The sequence below is a fragment of the Rattus rattus genome, chromosome 1 (genome assembly GCF_011064425.1).
Source record: "Rattus rattus isolate New Zealand chromosome 1, Rrattus_CSIRO_v1, whole genome shotgun sequence".
NCBI classification, from domain to species: Eukaryota; Metazoa; Chordata; class Mammalia; order Rodentia; family Muridae; genus Rattus; species Rattus rattus.
In genome coordinates this window covers 155722989-155746478 of record NC_046154.1, presented here as the reverse complement: position 1 = coordinate 155746478, position 23490 = coordinate 155722989, and the positions used below count along the sequence as shown (strand labels likewise).

Below are 23490 nucleotides of genomic sequence, written 5' to 3'. Positions count from 1 at the left end.
CCCGAGTGGGGCGGAGCCCAACTAAAGTCTTAGCCAAGAATTCTAGCAGCTGATTTACCCGAACTGTGAACAGGGCGTCCTAGGGAAAGGAAACTGAAACCAGGGTGCGTGGAGACACCAAGGACTCCATAGAAAGGGTGGGACCTGCATCCTTACGCTTTAGGATAGGGAGGGAAGAGCTGAGGTAATACGGTATTTTTGAGGATATGAATGATAAATACTGTGCGTTCATGATATCACTTTTTAATTTCTATAACCACTTGTTCAGGCGAAAGTTGGCCACATTAGAGTGTAAAAGCTAAGTTTCAAGAAGGAAATTACTGGCAAGTGGTGACAGCACCCCAAACCATCCACCCATCCATCCACACTCCTCCTCTTATCAGAATTTTCCACTTATTTGTTGTTCTGTTACTATCTCTTGTATGCCAAAAAAACATAGTTCTTTAATAAAGGCCTCCCCCAGTTAGAAGTTGTACTTTCAACTTCTGACACCAAATTGGACATGGTTGTTTCTTCCACGTCATCGCTATATGTGGGGGCATCCTTCCGGGTCTCTGGCTGAGAGGTGGTCACCCCTTTCTCGTCATGATAATATCGGATCAGCCGCTGAACCCCAGCCTTCAGCGCTGGCTTAAGAGCAGCAGTGATCACTGCACCAGTTGGCCCCCCTGACATACCCACCATGGTCATCAAAAGATCGTAACCCAGGTCTATGGCCCCATCTCGGCCTCGTTCCTTGGCCTTGTCAGTGCAGTTCTTAATGGCGTAATACAAAGCTGTGCCTAGGTTGTAGTAGGTGCCCACGGCTGGCAGCAGCTCAACCACATTGTGCACTCTCTGTTCCTGCTCATTCTCACAGTCCATGTTAGAAAGCGAACGTTTGACCCTCTTTGGACCTGCCTGCTCCCAGGCTAAGAGCTGTAGGGCAGAGGACAGAGCATTCACGGACACTTTCCAGTCTGCACGTCCACCTTTCTGGAGCTCTTGAAGATGGCGGATGAGGGCCTGTGTAGCCTCCACACCTCCGAATCGGTAAAGCTGAAGCTGAAGAGCCCGGACATCAGCCCAGCAGCCAGCTTCCTCCAGAGCATTCCTTAGAGCCAGGCCTACCAGGAATTTGGAGAGAGGAGGCATGTGAGTGAAGCCAGGCAGGGACTTTGGGAGCAGCGCCTGGCAGGACAACGGGTCTGAGGTAGGCGGCTGTGATCCCAACTGCGAGGGAGGGAGCATCGTAGAGACAACCTTCGGCTCTCTGTGTAAAGTGGCACCCACAGGACACAGTAGGAGGTAGCAAAGCAGCTGAATTGGTGTCGAATTGAGTCTGAGACTGTGCATGTCAGGAGCTGAGCACCCTGGAAAAAAGGAGAACCCCAAAATTGCAGACCTTGTCTCTGAAGGTTAGAGTCTAAACGGAGCCCAAGATTCAGGGAACCCCCTCATCCATCACCTACCTCCAAGTTTATGATTTTTTTCAGTAAAAGGATAGGATATGGGAAATGCAACACAGTTTCTGCTTGGTTTCTGTCCTTTCTAGGTCAGAGGGACCCCTCACCATTTTATACCCACCCACTTATGGGGGACCCAGATTACCATATAGTCCAGCCATTGAGAAGTAAGAGTCCCCGGGTAGCTTTGTTAGGTCCTCAATCCTCCTCCTGTTCTGCCCTGCTCTCTGTCCCATGAATAGAGGAGATCTTTGGGGCTGCTGAGGTGGAAGGGGCTGGTCTGACTGCTAGAGCAAACCCATCAGTCCCTATGGTGCAGATGAGGCGCCCAATGTTGACATTGGCCAGGGCCTTTTCAAATAAGCTGGGACAGAAAGGTTCAACAGTGAGGACATTGACCTTATCCTACATGAAGGTCACCTGGTCTTTTTTGGGACGAGGACAGAGTCTATTGGGGACTGCCACGTGTAGACTGCTGGGCTGCATCAATACTGACCAGATGATCTTTGGAGACTTCAAATCCACTGGCACATCTTCACCCATAATATTTTTGTTTTGCCTTTTATGAAGATTTGTTTGTTGTTACTTTATGTGTCTGAATGTTTTTCCAGTATATCTGTAAGTGCACTGTGTGTGCCCAGTACCCACGGAGGCTAGAAGAGGGTGTTGGATTCCCTGGAACTGGAGTTGCAAGCCTCTCTGTGGGTGCTAGGAATTGAATCCATCTCTCTAGACCTCTTACCCATATTTTTAAAACTTTAAATCTAGAGGAACAAGTCTCCTCGGATGCACGGCTGAAATTGAAAGTGGCAAGAACCCTGTGCAGAAGAGAGCCCTGTGCAGAAGAGTGCCCTGTGCAGAAGAGAGCCCTGTGCAGAAGAGAGCCCTGTGCAGAAGAGTGCCCTGTGCAGAAGAGAGCCCTGTGCAGAAGAGAGCCACACCACCTCAAGCCATGTGATACAAGACCCTAGGACCCTGCTACTTCTGTGTGCAAGGCGGGCATACTATTTTCGTTGTTTCTCTTTAGATCTATCAAAAGTGTCTGCAAGGAGAACACATGCCTTCCTACTCATTGTCTCTGACTTCCTGTGCCCTGACATGGGCATGCATGCGTGTGCACATAATAGATGGGAGGGGAGGGCAGGAGGAGAGAGGGGAGAGGGGGAGAAGGGGAGAGGGGGAGAGGGAGATTTGCTTTTAAATTGTAGGTTCTAAGATGATGAAAAAACTTTAAAGAGTGGCATAAACTGGCAAAAATTTAGAACAGTATTTATTTTAAAACATTTAAAGAATAAAATCTTAGTCAAACAAACAAAAATAAAACATCACTCTGTGCTTGGTGGCGCACACAGCACTCAGAGGGAAGAGGAACCTCGAGTTCAAGCCCAGGCTCCATTAACTTAGAAAGTTCTAGGGCAGGTGGCTCAGGCAGAGGCAGGAGGATCTCTATGAGTTCCAGGTCAGCCTGTTTTACAAAGCAAGTCCAGGAGAGCCCGGGCTTGTTACACAGAGAAACCCTGCCTTGAAAAACAATCGGTCAGTCAACATCAAAAAACAAAATACACACACACACACACATCACACACACACATCACATATACACACACCACACACACACATCACATACACACATACCACACACCACATACACCATACACACCACACACACACACATCACACACCACATACACCATACACACCACACACACACATCACACACACACTACACACACACACACCACACACATCACACACACCACACATCACACACACGTACACACATACACCACACACACATTACATACTCACACACCACACACACACACACATACCTCACACACACACCACACACACATACCCCACACATCACACACACATCACATATACACCCACCACACACACACACATCACACCCACACACACCACCCCCCACATACCCCATACACACCACACACACACATACCACACACACACCATACCACACACACACACCACACACACATACATCACACACACTACACACACACACACCACACACATCACAATACACCACACATCACACACACGTACACACATACACCACACACACATTACATACATCACACACACACCACACACACACAGACAGCACACATACACCACATACACACAGACATCACACATCACACACCCATCACATATACACATACCACACACACACACCATACACACCACACACACACACACACACACACACACACACACACACACACACACACACACACACACACACACACACAACACACACACACACACACACACACACACATCACACACACCACACATCACACACACACACACATACACCACACACACATCACACATACACCACACATCACACACACACACATACCATACACATCATACATACACCACACACATCCTACATACACCACACACATCACACATCACACACACACACATACCACACACATCCTACATACACCACACACATCACACATCACACACACACACACAGCTATCAGTGTTGTTTTTGATGGAGTGCTTACTTAGCATGCAGGAGACCCTGGGTCTGACCCCTAGCACCACATAAAGCCCACATGGTAGCTCAGAGCTAGAATCCTAGCAACTAGGAGAGAGAGGTAGGATTCGAGGTGTGTCACCTGGAGAACTGACTATATTTTAAAATGTAAGCAGGCAGGCCTGGTGTGGTGTCCCACACCTTTAATCCTGGCACTTGAGAAGCAGAGGCAGGCAGGTCTCTGTGAGCTTGAGGCCAGCCTAGTCTACACATCAAATTCCAGGCTAGCCAGGGCTATGTAACCTGTCTCTGCCCATCCCCAGGAAAAGGGCTTGTGTGCACCATCATCCTCATGATTTGTTTTTCTCTCCCTTCCGTGCCTCCCTCCTTCCTCTCCTTCGCTGCCTCTTTGTTCACATCGTCATTGTTGTGATCGTCTTGTAGTCTTCTGCAGTCCAAGGTGACCTTGCTCCAGCTGTGGTGACCTTGCCCTGTGGTGATCTCCTGTGTCCTCCGTGTTCAAGCACTGCAGGCAGGCACACCACTGTTTCCATTTCTCATAGAGAATTTATAATTAGATTCTTCCTTTTTTTAAAAATAAGTGACATTAATTTATTTCTATTCTATGTGCATTGGTGTTTTGCCTGCATGTATGACTGGGTGAGGGTGTCAGGTCTTAGAGTTTACGGACACTTGTGAGCTGCCATGTGCATGCTGGTAATTGAACCTGGGTCCTCCGGAAGAGTATCTAGTGCTCTTAGACGCTGAGCTATCTCTCCAGTCCCATGATTATTTTCTTTAAATTAAATTTAAGGGCTTCTTTTTGGTTAAAAAAATTACACAATTCCTATAAGGAACAAGAAAGGATATTAGTGTGTCGGTGAAGGTTCCAGCCAGAGTGATTCTGCAGAAATCTGAGGCCAGTCTGGACTGTGAATGAGACCCTTTCTCAAAAACAAAACAAAAGAAGACATGAAGACATGAAACACCCAAGAGAGATTATACCCACAAACCATACAAGAAAGGAAGTGATACTAGGGCAGAGATGGAGGGTAGAAAACAATCGATGAAAATCAGTGAAGCCAAAAGCTTGTTCTTTAAAAAGTTAAACAAAATTAACACATTGTTATCCATGTGACCAGGAAGAGAGGGAGAAAGAAAGGGAGAGGGGAGGGAGGGGGAGAGGGAGGGAGGGGAGAGGGAGGGGAGAGGGGGGGAGAGGGAGGGGGGGGAGAGGGGAGGGAGGGGAGGGGAGGGGAGAGGGAGGGGAGAGGAGGGGGAGAGGGAGGGGAGGGGGGGAGGGAGGGGAGAGGGAGGGGAGGGGAGAGGGAGAGGGAGGGAGGGGGAGGGGAGAGGGAGAGGGAGAGGGAGATGGGAGGAGAAGGGAGAAGAAGGGGGAGGGAAGGGGCAGGGAGATGTAGAAAGAGAAGGAGGAAGGAGAGGGAGTGGAAAAGGGAGAGGGAGGGGGAGGGGAGAGTAAGGGAAGGGGTTCAAATGACTTCCATCAGAATGAAAGCATTAGTATCTATTTAACTGAAATTAGAAAGATTCTAACAACGCCAGGCCTAGTGGCTCAAGCCTGCATTCCTTCCATACTGAAGCCTGAGGCAAGAAGATTGCTGAAAGTCTGACCCTGCTCTGAGCTGTACAGTGAGTCCCAGGCCAGCCTGGGCTATGATGTGAGGTCTTTCCCTCACTACAAGGACTATAAGAGTATTATAAACAACTGTTTGCCACATGACCCACCCGTGCAAATTTCAGAAGCACATAACCCACCAACCATGAAGCAACTGAAATTCTGAGTTAAGATTTCATCAACAGCCCCACCCCAAATCAACCAAGAAGAGAGCCTAACCTTGCCACTTGGGAGTCTGGCTGGAGGATTGCGAGGAGGGTGGATTGGCTTGGAACTGGAGTGACCTGCAGTTGTTAGCCCCTGTGCAGGTGCTGGGAACTGAACTCCTGTCCTCTGTAGGAGCACTGAGCTCTGAAATGCCGCCTTCTCACTGGCCCTCGTTAGATTCTTAAACAATGGTCTCTCTTTCATGCTAGGTCAGAAACCTAGGTGGGTATGCTACTACTGTGCACGGTGTTAGGCAATCCAAAAACTCTGTCAGCAGGTCTTTAACGACTCCGTGGTATTCTCAGTCAGGGTGAGAAATACTTTTGTGTCAACACAGACCAACACATATGAACTCACTCGATTCCTACATCTGAGTGAGCGGACATGCCCCCTGAAGGCACTGTTGACTCTAGTATTATTTCAAAGTCTTTTGGGTAGGTGTGCCTCTGGGTTACTTTTTTGCATTTCTTTATTGTCTGTTTGGGGGCATTGACATGTTGCCTGCTCAGAGATCCTAGGATAACCGGCCAGAGTTGCTTCTCTCTTGTCCACAATGTGAATTTCTCCATGCTTTTGAGAGAAGCCCTAGTTAGGCAAAGCCTCTGATTTATCCTCACAAAGTGGAACAACTAGTAAAAGACAGACCAGAGGTTCCCTTCATCCCAAGTGAGTCCTGATGACTAGATCTTCAACTGGCCTTCACAGAAAAAAAATAAATAAATAAAAAGCAAAACTAGGGAGACATCTTTTCAGTCTTTTTTTTTTTTTTTTTTTTTTTGACAAGGTTTCTCTGTGTAGCCCTGACTGTCCTGGAACTCACTCTGTAGACCAGGCTGGCCTTTAATGCATAGAGATCTGCCTACCTTGCCTACCTCTGCCTCCCGAGTTCTGGGAATAAAGGTATGTGCTACTGCACCTGGTCCCAAACATGAGAAGGAGAGGAAAAGGAAGAGGAAGAAGAGGAAGAAGAAGAGGAAGAAGTAGAAGAAAAAAGAGGAAGAAGAAGAGAGGTGAGGAGGAGGAGATGATAAAGAAGAAACCCACCAAGGATAGAAAGTTGGCATCCCACAAAGTGGGTGGTTCACACAGTGCAGATTTACTTCTCACACTTTTTTGAGGTTTGTACAAAATCAAGACACCATCCATGTGGTTTCTACCCTTGCCTACAATGTGTGACACCCTGGGACTCATCCTCAACGGGACAGGAAAAGACAGAACAAACCCAATGGCTTCTCCTCAGGCTCACTCCTTGGCCTGCAGGAGGTTGCCTTCTGACTGTTGGAATGGTCTCTTCTACCGGCCCAGAAGATGCTAATGCTTCTTCCCCTTCCTCCTCTGCACAGCAGGCTCTACAGGGGGCAGCTCAGCCTCTCTTCAGTGCTGGGATTATAATTGTGAATCTACACCTAGCTCTTTCTCACTTGCTGCTCATGCCACACCATGCAAAACACCCCTGCCCTGATTTCTCACTTCCTCAAGTAAGTTTACGGACCTCATATGGCCTGCCTGGGACTTCAGAGGGGTTACCCATGGTAACATACCTTCTCTCACCGTGTCACTAAATGTCCCGCATACCCCATATACTCGGAGTCCCATGTTTATCCTGAGGAATTCCCTACCCTCCCGACCACCAATTACCTGAACCACGCCCCACCCCACCCCGTCCCCATTTCTCTGAGACTATCTCGGCAGTGAGAGAGGAGCAGCGTAAAAGAGAGAGAGAGAGAGAGAGAGAGAGAGAGAGAGAGAGAGAGAGAGAGAGAGAGAGAGAGCTCTGAGAGCCAGGAGCCTGGAACAGGAGCTGATGCAGAGACTGTTTTGCTCCTCATGGCTTGCTCAGTCTGCTTTTTTATTGGACTCAGGACCACAAGCACAGGGATGGCACCACTCACAGTGGTTGGCCTTTCCCCATCAATCCTTAATTAAGAAATTTCCCTATATGGTTCTGTTACCCAGACGCTTGAAGGTCGACGACTCAGTTCAGTGTTCTCTTCGGCCCGCGTGGTCGGGCTCCTCATCCTCTTCAGGCTCCACTTTGGGCTCTCTGGACCCTCAGCTGCATCGTTTCATCGTTTCATCGAGGTGGAGCCGCAGAAGCAGCGCTTCCGCAGCTGGTGCTCCGCACGACGGAACTTTGCTGGGAGAAGGGCATGGATAAGCCTGGCCCAAGTTAGACAGTAGGGCTGAGGCCTGTTTTGTGAACTGTGTTGAACGCTTCATTGATACAAGCCAGTTCATCTTAATCGACTGGCGCAGACCCAGAAGTCCAAACCTGTCTTCTCAGAAAGCCTTTCTGACTGATCTCAGCATTATCTCTTTGGAAAAGTAGTTCAAGAAGGGAAGAGCTGCTGATGAGGTGGTTGAAGAAATGACTATGGGGGGATTAACTCCCAATTTTCTTCATCACCTTGGGATAGATTGTCACCTGAGAATGAACAAAGACCAATTTTTACGTATGGGAGTTGAGAGTCATGTGGAGTTGGTTGTGTTTTTTAAGCTAACCGTGTGACAATAATTGAGATAAATGGAAGTGTGAGATGTCCTCAAGGTCCCTTACCTGCTTTATATAATTTTGACAATGGAAGTGCTTTCTTTAATTTGATAGTGGGACCACATGGGGTAAATCTCGATTTGAATGGGTTTATTTCTGATTTTTTTTAAAGATTTATTTATTTTATGTATATGAGTACACTGTATCTATCTTCAGACACACCAGAAGAGGGCATCAGATCCCATTACAATGGTTGTGAGCCACCATGTGGTTGCTGGGAATTGAGCTCAGGACCTCTGGAAGAGCAGTCGGTGCTCTTAACCACTGAGCCATCTCTCCAGCCCCTATTTCTGATTTTTAGGGAGATTTCTGTGTCAGAAAAATTGGCAGTGGGGAAGTATCCTGGCAATGTGTGCTTTGTGAGCTTTCAAGTTTGACTTAGAACCGAAAAAAAGTCCTATGGAGTTTTCGTCCAATCGGGCCTCTTGGGTTGTCCCTCTCCCCTATACTGTGACTTACTTAAATATCGAATTGAAACACAGTCTTGGGGCTGGAGAGATGGCTCAGGGGTTAAAAGCACTGATTGCTCTTCCAGAGGTCCTGAGTTCAATTCCCAGCAACCACATGGTGGCTCACAACCAACTGTGAAGGGATCTGGTGCTCTCTTCTGGTATGTCTGAAGACAGCTACGGTGTACTCACACGTAAAATAAATAAATAAACCTTAAAAAAAAAAAAAGAAAAGGAACAAAAAAAACACAGTCTCAAGGTAGAACAGGAAGCCCAAGAATCCAAAGAGTTTCAGTCATGAAGGAATCCAGCTTCTTCTCAAGGAGAAGTTAACTGACTTTGTATATCAGGATGCAAAACATTCATAGATGCACCTAAAGAAATAATGATTTAGTTCAACACTAACAACCGTTTCAGGTAGAAGTGCATGCCTGATGTTAGTCATGAATTCCATTAACTGCACTCTTTTGGTCACTGAAAAAGCTAGCAAGATTAAAAAAAGAAAGAGAAAGAAAGAAAGGAAGGAGGAAGGAAGAGAGAGAAAGGAAGGAAGGAAGGAAGAAAGAAAGAAAGAGAAAGGAAGGAAGGAGGAAGAAAGAGAGTGAGAGAAAGAAAGGAAGGAAGGAGGAAGAAAGAAAGAAACTTCCCTATAGGCTTCCTTACAGCCTGATCTTACAGCGGCATCTTCTCATTTGAGGTTCCTTCCTCTCTGATGACTCTAGCTTGTATAAAGAGATTGACGTAAGACTGCCACATGGGTCTGAACCCTCAGCAGAGCCCCTGCCATTCTGCTGTCTGTTCATCTGTCTGTCTACCCATTGCAAGGGTCTCAGATGTGACGTTTAAGAGAACACAGACATGGATTATTGGGGGTAAGAAGTTTTTTTTTAAGATTTATTTATTCAGGATTGGGGACTTAGTTCAGTGGTAGCACTTGCCTAGCAAGTGCAAGGCCTTGGGTTCGGTCCTCAACTCTGAGGGGAGGGGGATTTATTTTTTATTCATTCAATGTATATGAGTACACCATAGCTGTCTTCAGATACACCAGAAGAGGGCACCAGATCCCATTACAGATGGTTGTGAGCCACCATGTGGTTGCTGGTGGCAGAAATTGGGGTCTCTCTTTATACCTTTTAAAGGATTGGAGTGCTTCCATATCAGAAGCATCAATAACTCCACTAATATGCTTTTTCATTTTTCTTTTTTTTGGTTCTTTTTTTTGGAGCTGGGGACCAAACCCAGGGCTTGCGCTTCCTAGGCAAGCGCTCTACCACTAAGCTAAATCCCCAACCCTTCATTTATTTTTTATTTTATGTGTTATGAGTGATTTGCCTGCATATAAAACCTTCACACCACATTTAGTGCCTTCTGTCCGCAGAGGCCAGAAGGAGAGGGTTCCAGGGGATCTGAATTCAATCCCTGGAACCCACATAAAGGTGGGAAGAGAGAATCAACTCCACAAACTTGTGCACAGGCGCCATAGTGTAAATAGTCCCACACTGTTAACAGATGGTGAGCTGCCACACGGGTGCTGAGATCGAACCTGAGTCCTCTGGAAGAGAATCCAGTGATATTAACTGCTAAACCATCCTTCCAGTCCCTCTAATAAACTTCCTTAAAAAAAAAAAAAAATCACCTTTTAAGGAAGAGACCTACTTACTGGATGAATCCCGAGTCTCTGCAAGAGCAGGTGCTCTTGGCAGCTAAGCGCCTCCCAGCCTCCTAGGAAACATCTTAGCCAGAAACACAGCTTGTCTCGGTGTTCTCCTTAAGCCCGAGACTGAGGCCCTTCAGATGTGAGACCCGTTAGGGTCTCACCTTTGTGACTTAGCTGTACCCTAAATTACCTCCTCACAGATATATGCTGTTACATCCGGAAGCAGTGAAGAGAGAGACCTGCTTCATTGGAGACATGTTGAAAACACACCTGCCCCTACATCAAGACGGACTGCAGACTTCACCCTGACAAGGGAGACAGGATCTCTCCAAGAACAATATAGACGTTTCTTTTTTTTTTTTTTTTAAAGATTTATTTATTTATTATTTTATGTATGTGAGTACACTGTCCTCAGACACACCAGAAGAGGGCATCGGATCTCATTACAGATGGTTGTGAGCCACCATGTGGTTGCTGGGAATTGAACTCAGGACCTCTGGAAGAGCAGTCAGTGCTCTTAACCCCTGAGCCATCTCTCCAGCCCCCTGTTTGTTTGTTTCTTGAGACAGAGTCTCTCTGTGTAGCCTGGCTGGCCTGAACTCAAGACCAGACTGGCTTTGAACTGTCAGAGTTCCATCTGCCTTTGCCTCCCAAGTGCTGGGACCACCACCACTCAGCAGCTTTTTTTTTTTTTTAAACACCATCTTATGCAGCCAAGTCTTGAACCTCACTAGTAGCCAAGGACGAATCTTGAGCTTCTGATCCTCGTGGCTTAACCTCTCTAGTGCTGAGGCCATAGGTACTCACACCACACCTGGTTTCCTGCTGTGCAGGGGGATAGAACCTAGAACTTTGTGATTCTAGAAAAGCCCTTCACAAGTGCTGGAGTTATAGACATGAGTTACTAACCACGCTCTGGGATTACCTTAGCATGTGAATTATTTTGTCTGTGACACACTTGCTAAAGATCATTTTCCTTGTCTCCTCTCACCCAGTTCCCTCTCTGTAGAAGCAGACCTATCAGAGTGAGAGCAAGGGTCACACATCTAGTCCATACCTCTCTTGCTGTCTTGTTCTCCCCCTGCCATGCGGCTCCCGATGGCTTAATACTCATTATGTAGCCTAGCTGGCCTTGAACTTTCTGCAGTCCTGCCTTAGCCTGTCAAACACTCATAATCCTTTTTAAAACAGATACGATCTGGGATCAGAGTGATGACTTAGCTAAGAGCATTGGCTGTTCTTCCAGAGGACTCAGGCTTGGTCGTGGCATGCACAGAGTCACAGCTGAAAGTCACAGCTGTCCTCTGTGGTCCTGAGACCCTCTTCTGATCTCTGTTGGCACCAGGTGTGCATGTGGCACAGACAGATGTGCAGGTGTGGTGTGTGCACAAGCACGTATAGAGGGAGGAGTTGACATCTGATGTCTCCCTCCATCACTTTTCACTTCATTTTTTCCCACTCCAACCCCAGATTTTACATGGTTACAGAGATCCAAATTCAGATTTTCATGCTTGCACAGCAGGCAATGACTCCCCAGAATAACCACTGTGGGCACTATTCCCCGGAGAGGTAGGAATCCATGTCCACTCTCCTGAGACACACAGCTGACAATAATCCAACCTCATGGAGCAGTGAGTTTTGTTGGGTGGTTACTTAGAGGAGCAGAAATGATTTAAAGACAGCTGCATCATCAAAGGAGATCCCAGTGAGGGTGACAGCTCACAAAGCTGGGGACTGCACAGTCTGCAGGCAGCTCAACAGGTTGGAAGGTGACTTTCCCATGGCTCAGCTGGTGTAACATTCTTCCAGACTGCTTGGTCAGAGTCTCTTCCAAGCAGCTTGGCTTCTCTGAAAGTCTTCTAGGCAGCTTGGTTGGTCTCTACATCTTTAGTTGACTCAGCTTCCTTGAGTCTTTGGGCAGCCTCAGTTTGCCTGAGAGTAACTCCTAACAGTCTTTACCGCTATATTGTTGGGAAGGGAGAGACCTAGTGGATTTAGTCAATTTCAGGGACTTCCTAAAGCTATTTGGGCTTGTTTACTTCCTGTCTTTTTTTTTTTTTTTTTTTTTTTTTTTTTTTTTCGAGCTGGGGACCGAACCAGCTAGGCAAGCGCTCTACCACTGAGCTAAATCCTCAAGCCCTAAAATATTTTTTAAAAGGTTTATTTATTTATTTATTTATTTATTTATTTATTTATTTATTTTATGTCTATAAGTAGACTGTCACTGTCTTCAGACACACCAGAAGAGGGCATCTGATCCTGAGAGATAGAGTTTTAAATTAGCCCAAAACTCAGCAACAGGACCTGTCTCTGGAAGACAGATTGCTAAAAATGCAAGAGAACTGCTTTGCTTATCACCCGGTGTGAGTAACTGTTCTTTGTTCTGCCCCTGTAATGTTTATTTAAGCCCCTACTTGTGCTTTTCAGCCATTGTGTCCTACAGAGAGCATTCCAGGAAACCCGGCAGCCCAAGCCTAACCAGAGGTGTTTCAAATACAGATGCTTCATCAATTCTGACAAACTTTTAAAAATAATGAGGACCTGAAGACCCAACCATTCTCCTGATTTAGTAGCTCTGTTCCAGGAACCAGGGGGCAATAAAACCTTTTGGCGTCCCCCTTATCTCCTGGAGCCATAAAACAATCCTGTAACTTGCAGTACATTCCCCTTTGACATCCCCCCCATCCCCTGGTGCTCACAGCCTCTGCCTTTAAATACTCTTTCTCCCAGCCTCTCGGGGCCGACTCCTCTGTCTCCTTCGAGGGATACGTGTAGGCCCGGAGATCTCTATAATAGGTCTCTGTAATAAACCTCGCCTTTGCTTATTACATCCAAAATGGTCTCTCTGTGTCTGGGGTCCGCGATTTCCCAAGACTTGAGTAAGGGTCTCTCTGCGTGGGATCTTTCAATCCCATTACAGATGGTTGCGAACCACCATGTGGTTGCTGGGATTTGAACTCAGGACCTTCTGGAAGAGCAGTCGGTGCTCTTAACCACTGAGCCATCTCTCCAGCCCTAAAGATATTTTTAAAGGATTTATTTATTTATTTATTTATTTTTTTTTTTTTTGTTCTTTTTTTCGGAGCTGGGGACCGAACCCAGGGCCTTGCGCTTCCTAGGCAAGCGCTCTACCACTGAGCTAAATCCCCAACCCCTAAAGGATTTATTTTATGTAGATGAATGCATGTACATCTGCATGTCAGAAGAGGGCATTCAATCCCATTACAGATGGTTGTGAGCTTCTGTGTGGTTGCTGGGAATTGAACTCAGGACCTCCAGAACCAGGGCAGCCAGTGCTCTTAATCTCTGAGCCATCTCACCAGCCCTCACCTTCCTTTTTGCATCTTATGTCTTAAAAAGTTCCCCTCCAAGATGGAAGATTTCAGTGTCAGAGGAAACTGTTACCTGTCCCCACTCCCACCTTTTTTTTTTCTTTCTTTTTTTTTTTTTTTTTTTTTTTTTGAGATAAGCTCTCACATTGCCTAGACTAGCCTCAAACTCAATAAGTAGATCTGCCTTTAATAACTTCTCCTTGTTCTTTTTTTCTCCCCACCCCCCATTTCCCCACTCTCACCCCAACACAGGGTTTCTCTGTATAGCTCTGGCTCTTAAACCAGACTGGCCTTGAAATCAGAGAGATCTGCCTGCCTCTGCCTCTTCAGTGCTGGGATTTATTTATTTTTATTTTATGTGCATTGATGTTTTGCCTGCATGGTGCATGTGTGTCTGTGTGTGGGCGTCAGCCTCTTTGTAGACAGTTAGGATCTGCCTTGTGTGCTGGGAATTGAACTCGAGTCCTCTAAAAGAGCAGCCAGTGCTCTTAATCTGCAGGCCATGTCTCCAGACTGACTAGTTCTTAGTCTAACAGAACATGGTGGTTGCTGGTCCTATGTGCTGGCCCCAAAAACCTTCTTCCCTGGCCTTTAGCAGAGGGGTGTTTGCCTTGATTAGCTGCTAACCCTGGTCATCACTGCATGTTTATAGACATGGGGCTTCCCACGGGGACATGAGTGATGGTCAGTGTCTGTGGCCTCATCTCAGCCTTTCCCCTTGGGTTTGACAGAGTGGATTTGAGCAGTGGGGTGCAGAACTGTGCCTGAGTACAGTATGGTCCCACTCTGGGCAAGAGCTACACCACATTTTCACACTCAGCCTCTGCCTGTGCACAGTATGGTGAGGAAGGCTTATTTGCCTACTCTGTAGCAGACTGAACTGTTGTTAAGAGCAGCAGGAGAGCAACCAGGATATCTCCTGGAGAGCCCCTGTCTAAATAGCTAGCTGTACTAACTGACTGAACAGAAAAAAAAACCTGTGTGCCTTTTACACCACAGCCCCCAGGCAAAGCTGCAGGCCCAGCAGTTAGGCTGGGTTGGGGGAGGGGCAGACAAAAGGTTTGGTTGTGCAAGAAGTTTGTGAACAGGATCTGGTATAAGCATCTGTGATGGTTTGCATATGCTTGGCCCAAGGAGTGGCACTATTAGAAAGTGTGACCCTGTTGGGGGAAGTGTGTCACTGTGGGGGTGATCTTGGAGACCCTCCTCCTAGCTCCTCCTAGGATGCTAAGTCTGTTCCTGGCTTCCTTCGGGTGAAGATGTAGAACTCAGCTCCTCCTGCACCATGCCTGCCTGGATGCTGCCATGCTCCTGTCTTGGTGATAATGGACTGAACCTCTGAACCTGTAAGCCAGCCCCAATTAAATGTTGTTCTTTATAAACTTGCATTGATCATGGTGTCTGTTCACAGTAATAAGACCCTAACTAAGACAGCATCTCAGAAGAGGAAAAAAATAAAAATAAAAGAAGGGGGAGGAGACTATGTCTTGTTATTTTGTCTTTTTTTTTTTTTTTTTTTTTTTTTTGTTTTTTTTTTCCCGGAGCTGAGGACCGAACCCAAGGGCCTTGCGCTTGCTAGGTAAGCGCTCTACCACTGAGCTAAATCCCCAACCCTGGAGACTATGTCTTAATCTGGATCTTAAGAAATGGTAATAAATACAGCAGGAGGCGGTGGCTGCAGGCCAGGAGTCTCAGGTGAGGGAGGCCTAGCTAGATCAGGCCTTGCAGTACAGACAACAGTTCTCAAACCTCTTCCCTTAGTCTGAAGAGCGCCTAGGGCTCAGTTGAGGCAACATCTATCCTCATAAAGTCCCAGTGACAAACCAAAGTCACACTCCACCAACATTAACCCTGGGGGTTATTTACAGAGCAGGGGTGACCCTAAAGCAGTGGCCAGCATGGACGATGATGGGCTCCCCCTTCTTTCACTGCTCCCAGTTTATACTCTCTAACCTCTCCCTGAAATCCTGAGGCTACATACAGTACAATTAGGGCAGAATTACCTGTAATTAGCTGGGAGGAGTGGCTGGGTACTCAGATGAGGGTCTCTGTCCTTCCTTTGGTCAGGAAAGGTCAGCAATCAACAAGCCCAGCTATGACCATCCCTTTTGAGCAGGGTCTGCAGCAGTTTGGCTGGGAGGGTAGTCTGGTACAATATCCCAACCATTGACTCTCAGCTTCTGCTCCTCTCAGTTGGGCCCAAGAAATGAGAATGGGGGGTGGCAAGATGACTCAGTAGGTGAAAGGGTTTCCATCGAGGCTGGGGAGGGAAATTTAATCACCAGAGCCCACAGGGAATGAGAGCAATGACTCTCGACTGTTGTCCTCTGACTTGCACACATACCTGACCTCCTCATGTGCTGTGGCATGTGAGCGCTCACTCGCCTACCCACATGCTCACGCACGTGGTAACACATGCATTTTTTTTTAGATTTATTTATTTGAGTACACTGTCACTCTCCATTCTCTTCAGACACACCAGAAGAGGGCATCAGACCCCATTAAGATGGTTGTGAGCCACCATGTGGTTGCTGGGAATTGAACTCAGGACCTCTGGGAGAGCAGTCAGTGCTCTTAACCACTGAGCCATCTCTCCAGCCCCAACACAAGCATTATTAAGAATAGATATGATAGGAGTTGGGGATTTAGCTCAGCGGTAAAGCACTTGCCTAGCAAGCACAAGGCCCTGGATTCAGTCCTCAGCTCTGAAAAAGAAGAAGAAGAAAAAAAAGATTATTAAAAAAAAAGAGGGCTGGGATTTAGCTCAGTGGTAGAGCGCTTACCTAGGAAGCAAGGCCCTGGGTTCGGTCCCCAGTCCAAAAAAAAAAAGAACCAAAAAAAAAAAAAAAAAGAATAGATATGATAGAAAAAATTTAAAAAGAAATGAGAACAACAACTGCTCGACAACAGTCACTAGATGCTCCTGAAAGGAAAATTATACAGATTTAAGGTTTAAAAATATGAAGTTAAAAGAAAATTCAGACTCAGGACTAAACACTGTGAAAAGCAAGTCCAGGCAGCCCCGCCCTGCCGCTAGGACTAACAGACCATAAAGATAAAGAAAAGGAATGCAGGAACCAGCCCGAGTTATCAGGACTGACCCAAACCATCTGGCAGAGGGGCACCCCCCCAGCTTACTCAGTCACACCAACCAGATGTCCTTCAAACCCTGATACGCCCCTAGCTCCTAAAATCCTGTACGCTCCAGTCAATACGTACTCTCCTGCTGTGCTGTAATCTCACTGCCATGTTTAAATGAGCCAATCACCTATAGCCGCGCCAGAAATTAGCCAATTGTGTGTAACCGCGCCAAACCCCCTAACCTCCCCTATATAAACCCCCGAGTTTGGAGGCTCGGGGTCGATTCCTCTGTCTCCTGTGTGAGATACGTGTCGACCCGGGATCCCGCTAAGACCTGGGATCTCGTTAATAAAGCTACCTCATGCTTTTACATCAAGAATGGCTACTCGTGATTCCTGGGGGCACCCCACCCCGCGATCGGAGCGAGAGACACGTCCCCCGTTTTGGGGTACGCTCTTTCACTCCACTTCCATACAGTGACAGGAACCCCCAAAGTCCTGTGCAGTCCAGCTGGGGAGAGCTGAGACAGCTCTGGGAGGTGTGGACCCTGTCCAGCTTCCTGCCTCATGAACGGCGGAAATGGCTGTCTGTCTACAAATACCTGCTCATTCACACTAATTGCTCAAAGCTTGGCCTTAGGGCATTGGTATGCACTCCTTGTCCTTGCACAGCCCTTTCTAGGTGACAGAAGGAGCCGCAGACACCCAGAGTCAAGAACGCCTTGAAGCCTGGCAAGAACTTTTTAGCCTGAGGCAAGAGGACCACTCCAAAGTCAAGGTTAACATGAACTTTGTAGTGAGTTCCAGGACTTTATATTAAATTCCCTTAAAGCTCCCAGAACAGTAGTTCCAATATAGAAGCAGCTTTTTATGTGTCTCTTCAGTTTAAGAATTAACCTCAGTAGGTCGTGATAGTGGCTTAGTGGTAGACTACTTGTCTCATATTCCTGAGGCCCTGGGCTCAGCCCCAACACTACAAACACAGATGACAAAGCAAGACGATCTCAAAGTACCAGAACAAATCCAGACATGGTGGCATATACCTTTAATCTCAGCACTTGGAGGCAAAGACAGGTGAATCTCTGAGTTCCATTGTTACCCGGTCAGATCCTGTCTCAAAAACAAAACAGAACAAACTTTCTTCCCCTTAATATTCCAAAACAAATGAAGATGAACATGACCAAGGTGCAGAATTCAGCTGGGGAATTAGAAAATGTTAAGCAGGTAGAGAGGGAAATTGTAATACCCATAGCATTTAAAAACTGAAAGATTGCAGTCAAGTGTCTTCACACATTAGGATCAAAGGAAGACAATGTATCGATCGATCAATCCCAAAATGTAGCTAGCATCTAGCTACACACCCTGGGCAGTTGCTGTGTGCGTATCTACTAAAGGGCATGTTGTGAGAAAGTTCACGCCATGCCTGGAAGGCCTTATCTATCCAAAATAGGTCTGAAAAAAGTTCCTCAAAAAGCTCACGAAAGCGCGCTTCAGAAGGACTGTCAGCCGTGAAATGAAGTATATGCGATCTTCTATGGGTATTGTGGCATTTTCAATTTCTGGGTTACTTATCAGTCTCTTGCCTACTTCATTCATATGTTCCCAAGACTCCATGGTACACTGCTGGGTGGCATTGACTGCAGAAGCCTTGAACTCTCTTACCAGGTCAATGGAAGGGAGCTTCTCGGCCAACTCAACCAGCAGCTGTGCCAACTCCCGCAACACCAGCCCCTGTTCAGAGGTGCATGCCTCAGGCACGGTAACTGAGCGCTCGACCCTCTTTATTTCTCCAGGGGATGCTACCAGATGCCTCAGAATGGCTTCATTATTGCCAATGCCTTCCTCCTGGCTATGCTTTTGACTCTCGAGAATCAGAGTTTCTGTGCTATCTTTTCCTCCCATTTCCCTGAGCCGAAGCTGTACAGAGTAGGCCTCAGCAGGGCAGCCGATGTTTTCCAGGACAATTCTCAGTGCTAAGAGGGACAAGGACTCAGACAGAGGAGCTACAGGGGGCAGGGGCACCATGTTCAGGAGGTTCCGGCAGGTACTGGAGGTCGGAGGAGGAATCTTGCTGTAGAGCACAGTTGATGTAGGCTCAGTTTCTGTGCCAGCTGGGTGATGAGGCAGGCCACCATCCTGAGTCTTCCATGGAAAGGCGGTCACCGAGGACAGTAAGATACAGCCAAGGAACAATGCAGCCTGGATCATGGTGGGTCGGCAGGACAATCCTGTTGGGAAGGAGCAGAGCTCAGGTGAGGAGGGGCTGGGGGTGGAATAGTCAACACGAACAGCCGCCAAGAGCTTGGTAGAGCCTGGGTCCTTGGAGACTTCAATTTCCCCGGACACACTTTCACCCTCTCTTCAGAGGCTGTTTGTTACCCTCACCTGTATGAAAAGCAGCAGAGGAATGAGGTGGTCTTGTCTCAGCACGCCCCTAGTTAGAGTGGCTACCTTCCAGATCTTAACTTCTTGTAGCTGATGACTGAAAACAAATATTTACCACCTCTTTCTGGGGTAGACTTTGTCCGACCAGCTATTGCCCCATCCTGACAGGGCTCCTCCTCTATGGCTTGGCTGTCCCTAGACCATAGTCCAGTCACCCTAAACAGTTATGTAGACCTAAAGCAAACCAAGCAGTTTCTCTGTATCTTCTAGGCAATGGGAAGTTTGTTCTCTTTTGAGACTGAACTTTCTGTAGCTCTAGCTGGCTTGAAATTCAACTAATTTGCCAAGGATGACCTTGGATTTTGAGCCTTCCGACACCACAGTCCCAGTACTGGGATTTACAGGAGTCTGCCACCAAGTGCATTGCCGTGGTACTGGGAATCAAATCCAAGGATTCATGCATGTTAAGCAAGCACACTGCCAACTGGGCTACACTCCAGTCCACCAGCCCTGCTTATGTTAAAGACTACCAACCACAAGTTTTGAAAAATAGAACCTACAACAAATCAAATTGTATCAAAGCAGTCTTTGGGTTTTGCTTTTACTGTTTTATTGGCTGTTGTTTGTTAGGAATTGTTCTGTTGTTGTTGTTTCGAGACACAGTTTCTCTGTGGGAGCCCTTGCTGTCCTGGAACTCACTCTGTAGACAAGGCTGGCCTCAAACAGAGATCTGCCTGCATCTGCCTCCCAAGTGCTGGGATTAAAGGTGTGAGCCACCGCCTCTCACCTGGAGTTTGTTTTTTTTTTTTTTTTTTTTTGTTTGTTTGTTTGTTTGTTTTGGACACTATAGCCCAAGCTGGCCTAACTTCCTCTGTAGAGTAGGTAATCCCGCTTTAGTCTCCAGAGTGCCGGGGTTATAGGCACGAGCAACCACACCTGTTTTGTTTCAAGACAGGGTCTCAGACACGTGGATAAAAGTTTTTTTCTGGAACAAGCCTGACAACCTGAGTTCAGTCACTAGAACCCAGGTAATAGATACAGACTTTGACATTTCCAATAATAATAATAATAATAAAATGTGATTATTGCTGGGAGCTTTCCTGGCAGGGAAGGGTTGGAATAGGACGCAGCGTGGGACACAGGTCAAATGATTGCTATCCCTGGCTTTTTAATTTTGTTTTAACTGTTCTGCTCTGGCAATTAACATGCTGTATAGCAGCAGGGATTCAGTAGAGGTTTTGTTTCTAGTGCTCCTTTTTCTGGCTAGGTCAGGGAGCTCATTAACTCTTTCTGAACCAGACAGAAAAAGGAGAGGAAAGATGTCACTCACGCGGATGGGGCAGAAACCCCCTAGCCAAACCATCATCTTTATTTCTTCTCTTGGGCCTTTTTATAGACCAAAGTTCTTAGAAAATTACCTGGTAGATAAAATGTTACACAAAAAGGGAGTCACAGAAGGATGTTGATGTAAGTTCAAAGCAGTGTTTCATTACCTACCATAAGCTCATTATAAGTTCAAAGCAGCTGTTTCCCAGGCCTTGCTTTATCAGAGTGCACACCTATGGCTCCAGCCTTGGGCCTAAATGCTTTTCCTTGTACACAAATTTGTCCCAAGGCTATTTCTCTTTTTAGTGTAATCGTGAAACCTCACTGCATTTCTTACTATGCAGCCTTACTCTTAGTATTATGAGGGGTACATTCTATTCTTGATTCTAACTTTACTACATCTTTCTAGCAAAACAACCATCTCTTAAAACTTTCTTCCTAAGATTATTTGAATTAAATCAGGAACTCTATATAAAATCAGATTCTTTTTTTTTTTTTTTTTTTTTTTCCCGGGGCTGGGGACTAAACCCGGGGCTTTGAAGCTTGCTAGGCAAGTGCTCTACCACTGAGCTAAATCCCCAACCCCAAAATCAGATTCATTTAAACAGCATTAATTCATGAAAGTTCATCATCATGTTGATCTGCAGGATCTGAGTGGCTCAATAGGTGGGCTAATGCCCAGGGGTTATTATATTAATTCAATAATGACTGGAAAGGCGTATCACCTGCAAGAAGCAATCCTGAGATGAAGGCTCTCAGGGCCTTGCCTCTCAGAGCTCTTAGTTCATGTGAAAAGGTGGGCCACCTCCAGGAAGGCCAGCTGTTAGCTTTAGCCTATCTGAGATGGCTCCTAACAGATTATATGTATGGGTGTTCCATGTATGTGTGTGTGCCATGTGCAAGCTGTGTACACCAAAACTAGAAGGAACCAGAGTTGCAGATGGCTGTGAGCCACCATTTGGGTACAAAGGAACCCAGGTCCTCTGGAAGAGCACCCGTGCTCTTTACAACTGAGCCATCCCTCCAGTCCCCCATAACTAGTTTTTAAGAGGAAGCTTATGAAGAATTTGAAGAAGAGGGAGTGGCTATATTAATATAACCTAAAGGGTAGTAGACCTTTTTTTTTGAGAGAGGGTTTACTCAAGCTTTGTTTGTCAAGGCTGGCTTCAAATTCCTGATCATCCTGTTGCCATCCCCCAACCTCTGGGTTACAAGTGTAAGCTAGCTAAAGAGTAGACTAGAGAAAAATTACTAGCGTAGTGATGTCACCTGAGTGAGAGGGACTGGGTTACTATAAAGTAGGTAGGCATTTGGCTTTCATCCCGCTTCACAGTCTGTTTTGAAATCCTTATAATTTGTGGTGTGAGGCGTGCTAGGATGACTGGTGTTTGTTGCCAGGAGAACCAACCATGAAATGAGAGGAGAGAATTCTCTGCTCTACCCTTGACTTCCTAAGGCTTATAAGAGGGGCAACTAAAGCAGCGGTCAATGATTTTAACCAATCATGCTTATGTAATACATTTCATAACTCCCCCGAAGGTCTGAGGTCTGAGGGCAACAGTCAAAAGGGTACACAGTCTTTCAATGAGATGAGATAGCCCTTTTGGGGGAGAAAAGAACCAAAAGAAGGAAGAATACTTAGTTGGAAAGAGAGAAAGCCTTAGGACCAAGAGACATTGAGACCAGTCAGAGCCAGAAGGACCAAAGTCCTTGGAAACTTCAACTACACTCATTGACTTTTTGAGACAGGGTATCTCTGTATAGTTCTGGCTGTCCTAGAACTCACTCTGTAGACCAGGCTGGTCTTGAACCCACTTGCCACTGTCTCCTGAGTGCTGGGATTAAAGTCGTGTGCCACCAGATCTTGCTGAGCCCGTGGATCTTCATGGCCATTTTCTGAGTCTTACCTTTAGCTTGGCTCCGATGGAAGCCAGAGCAGAAAGATGCTTCCAAGGCTAAGCATGTCCTTTGCTCACACAGATCATTTTCTTTCCATCCTTACCCAGGACTTTCTTGCTGTCTCTTGTCCTTGCCTTTGCCTGAGGCTGACACAACTGTTTGAAATTCTTTGTGGCTTCTGCTTCTCCCCAGTCCACAGACATGAAGATCCACCCTACAGAATGGAATGACGGCTCCCTGATAAGAGTGCTTGTGGCTTTTCCAGAGGACCGTGCTCAGTTCCCAGCACCCACACCCAGTAGTTTACAACTCTGCTTGTATCCAGCTCCAGAGGATCCAGCCCTTCCTCTGGCCCTTGTGGGCACCTGCATACATGGGCATACACTTAGAAACATACACATGATTGACTCTCAATGTTTTCTGTCTTTTCCTTAAGGTAGAGTTTGACTGGCTTGTCCAGAATGGCCTCAAATTCAGAATCTTATCAAAGCCTCATGAGGAGCTGAACCAACAGGCACGTGCCCCGTGGTCAGCAAGATAGAGCATCGTCATGTGACATCACCACTGTGACATTACCACTGTATCTACTGGAGAAGAAGACAAAAGAGAAGTCTCTCTTTTTAAAATTACATTTATTGTCAGGCTGATTTCTTTTATTACATTTATTGGCCCAGGCAGAGGGTATGTCACTCTTTCCCCTCCCCCTCAGGAAATCCTCTTGCTTCTCTCTTCCACATTCTGGGAGTAGAAGGTCATGCTACCACGCTCAGTTCAGGAAATGTCTTTTAACTTTCCTCTTTTTCTTTTTAAAATATGGAACGTGTCATGAATTTGTGTGTCGTCCTTGTGCAGGGGCCATGCTAATCTTCTCTGTATTGGTCCAATTTTAGTATATGTGCTGCCGAAGCGAGAACTTAACCTTCTTCTCTTCCAGAGACACAACAGAAGACTGGTTGGTCCCTTTGAGATCAGCAATTGTTAATTTTACACGTTTAATAAGAA

General features: G+C 46.5%; 2 protein-coding genes, 1 non-coding gene and 1 pseudogene across 3 annotated transcripts; 1 reads left to right on the top strand and 3 right to left on the bottom strand.

Moving 5' to 3' along the window:
- Window positions 1-227: 227 nt before the first annotated feature.
- Window positions 228-1674, bottom strand: Apof (apolipoprotein F). Its single transcript, XM_032908958.1, has 2 exons — window positions 1591-1674; window positions 228-1352 (listed from the first exon to the last, which is right to left on the bottom strand). Exons 1-2 carry the CDS (start codon window positions 1604-1606, stop codon window positions 412-414), a joined length of 957 nt encoding a protein of 318 aa, XP_032764849.1. The 5' UTR covers window positions 1607-1674; the 3' UTR covers window positions 228-411.
- Window positions 1675-7748: 6074 nt separating this feature from the next.
- Window positions 7749-8110, top strand: LOC116906811 (annotated as a pseudogene).
- Window positions 8111-17905: 9795 nt separating this feature from the next.
- Window positions 17906-19362, bottom strand: LOC116889875. Its single transcript, XM_032890700.1, has 2 exons — window positions 19264-19362; window positions 17906-19106 (listed from the first exon to the last, which is right to left on the bottom strand). Exon 2 carries the CDS (start codon window positions 19084-19086, stop codon window positions 18316-18318), a length of 771 nt encoding a protein of 256 aa, XP_032746591.1. The 5' UTR covers window positions 19087-19106; window positions 19264-19362; the 3' UTR covers window positions 17906-18315.
- Window positions 19363-23295: 3933 nt separating this feature from the next.
- LOC116890332 lies at window positions 23296-23402 on the bottom strand. Its single transcript, XR_004386555.1, has one exon. It is a non-coding gene; the product is annotated as a U6 spliceosomal RNA (small nuclear RNA).
- Window positions 23403-23490: the final 88 nt, after the last annotated feature.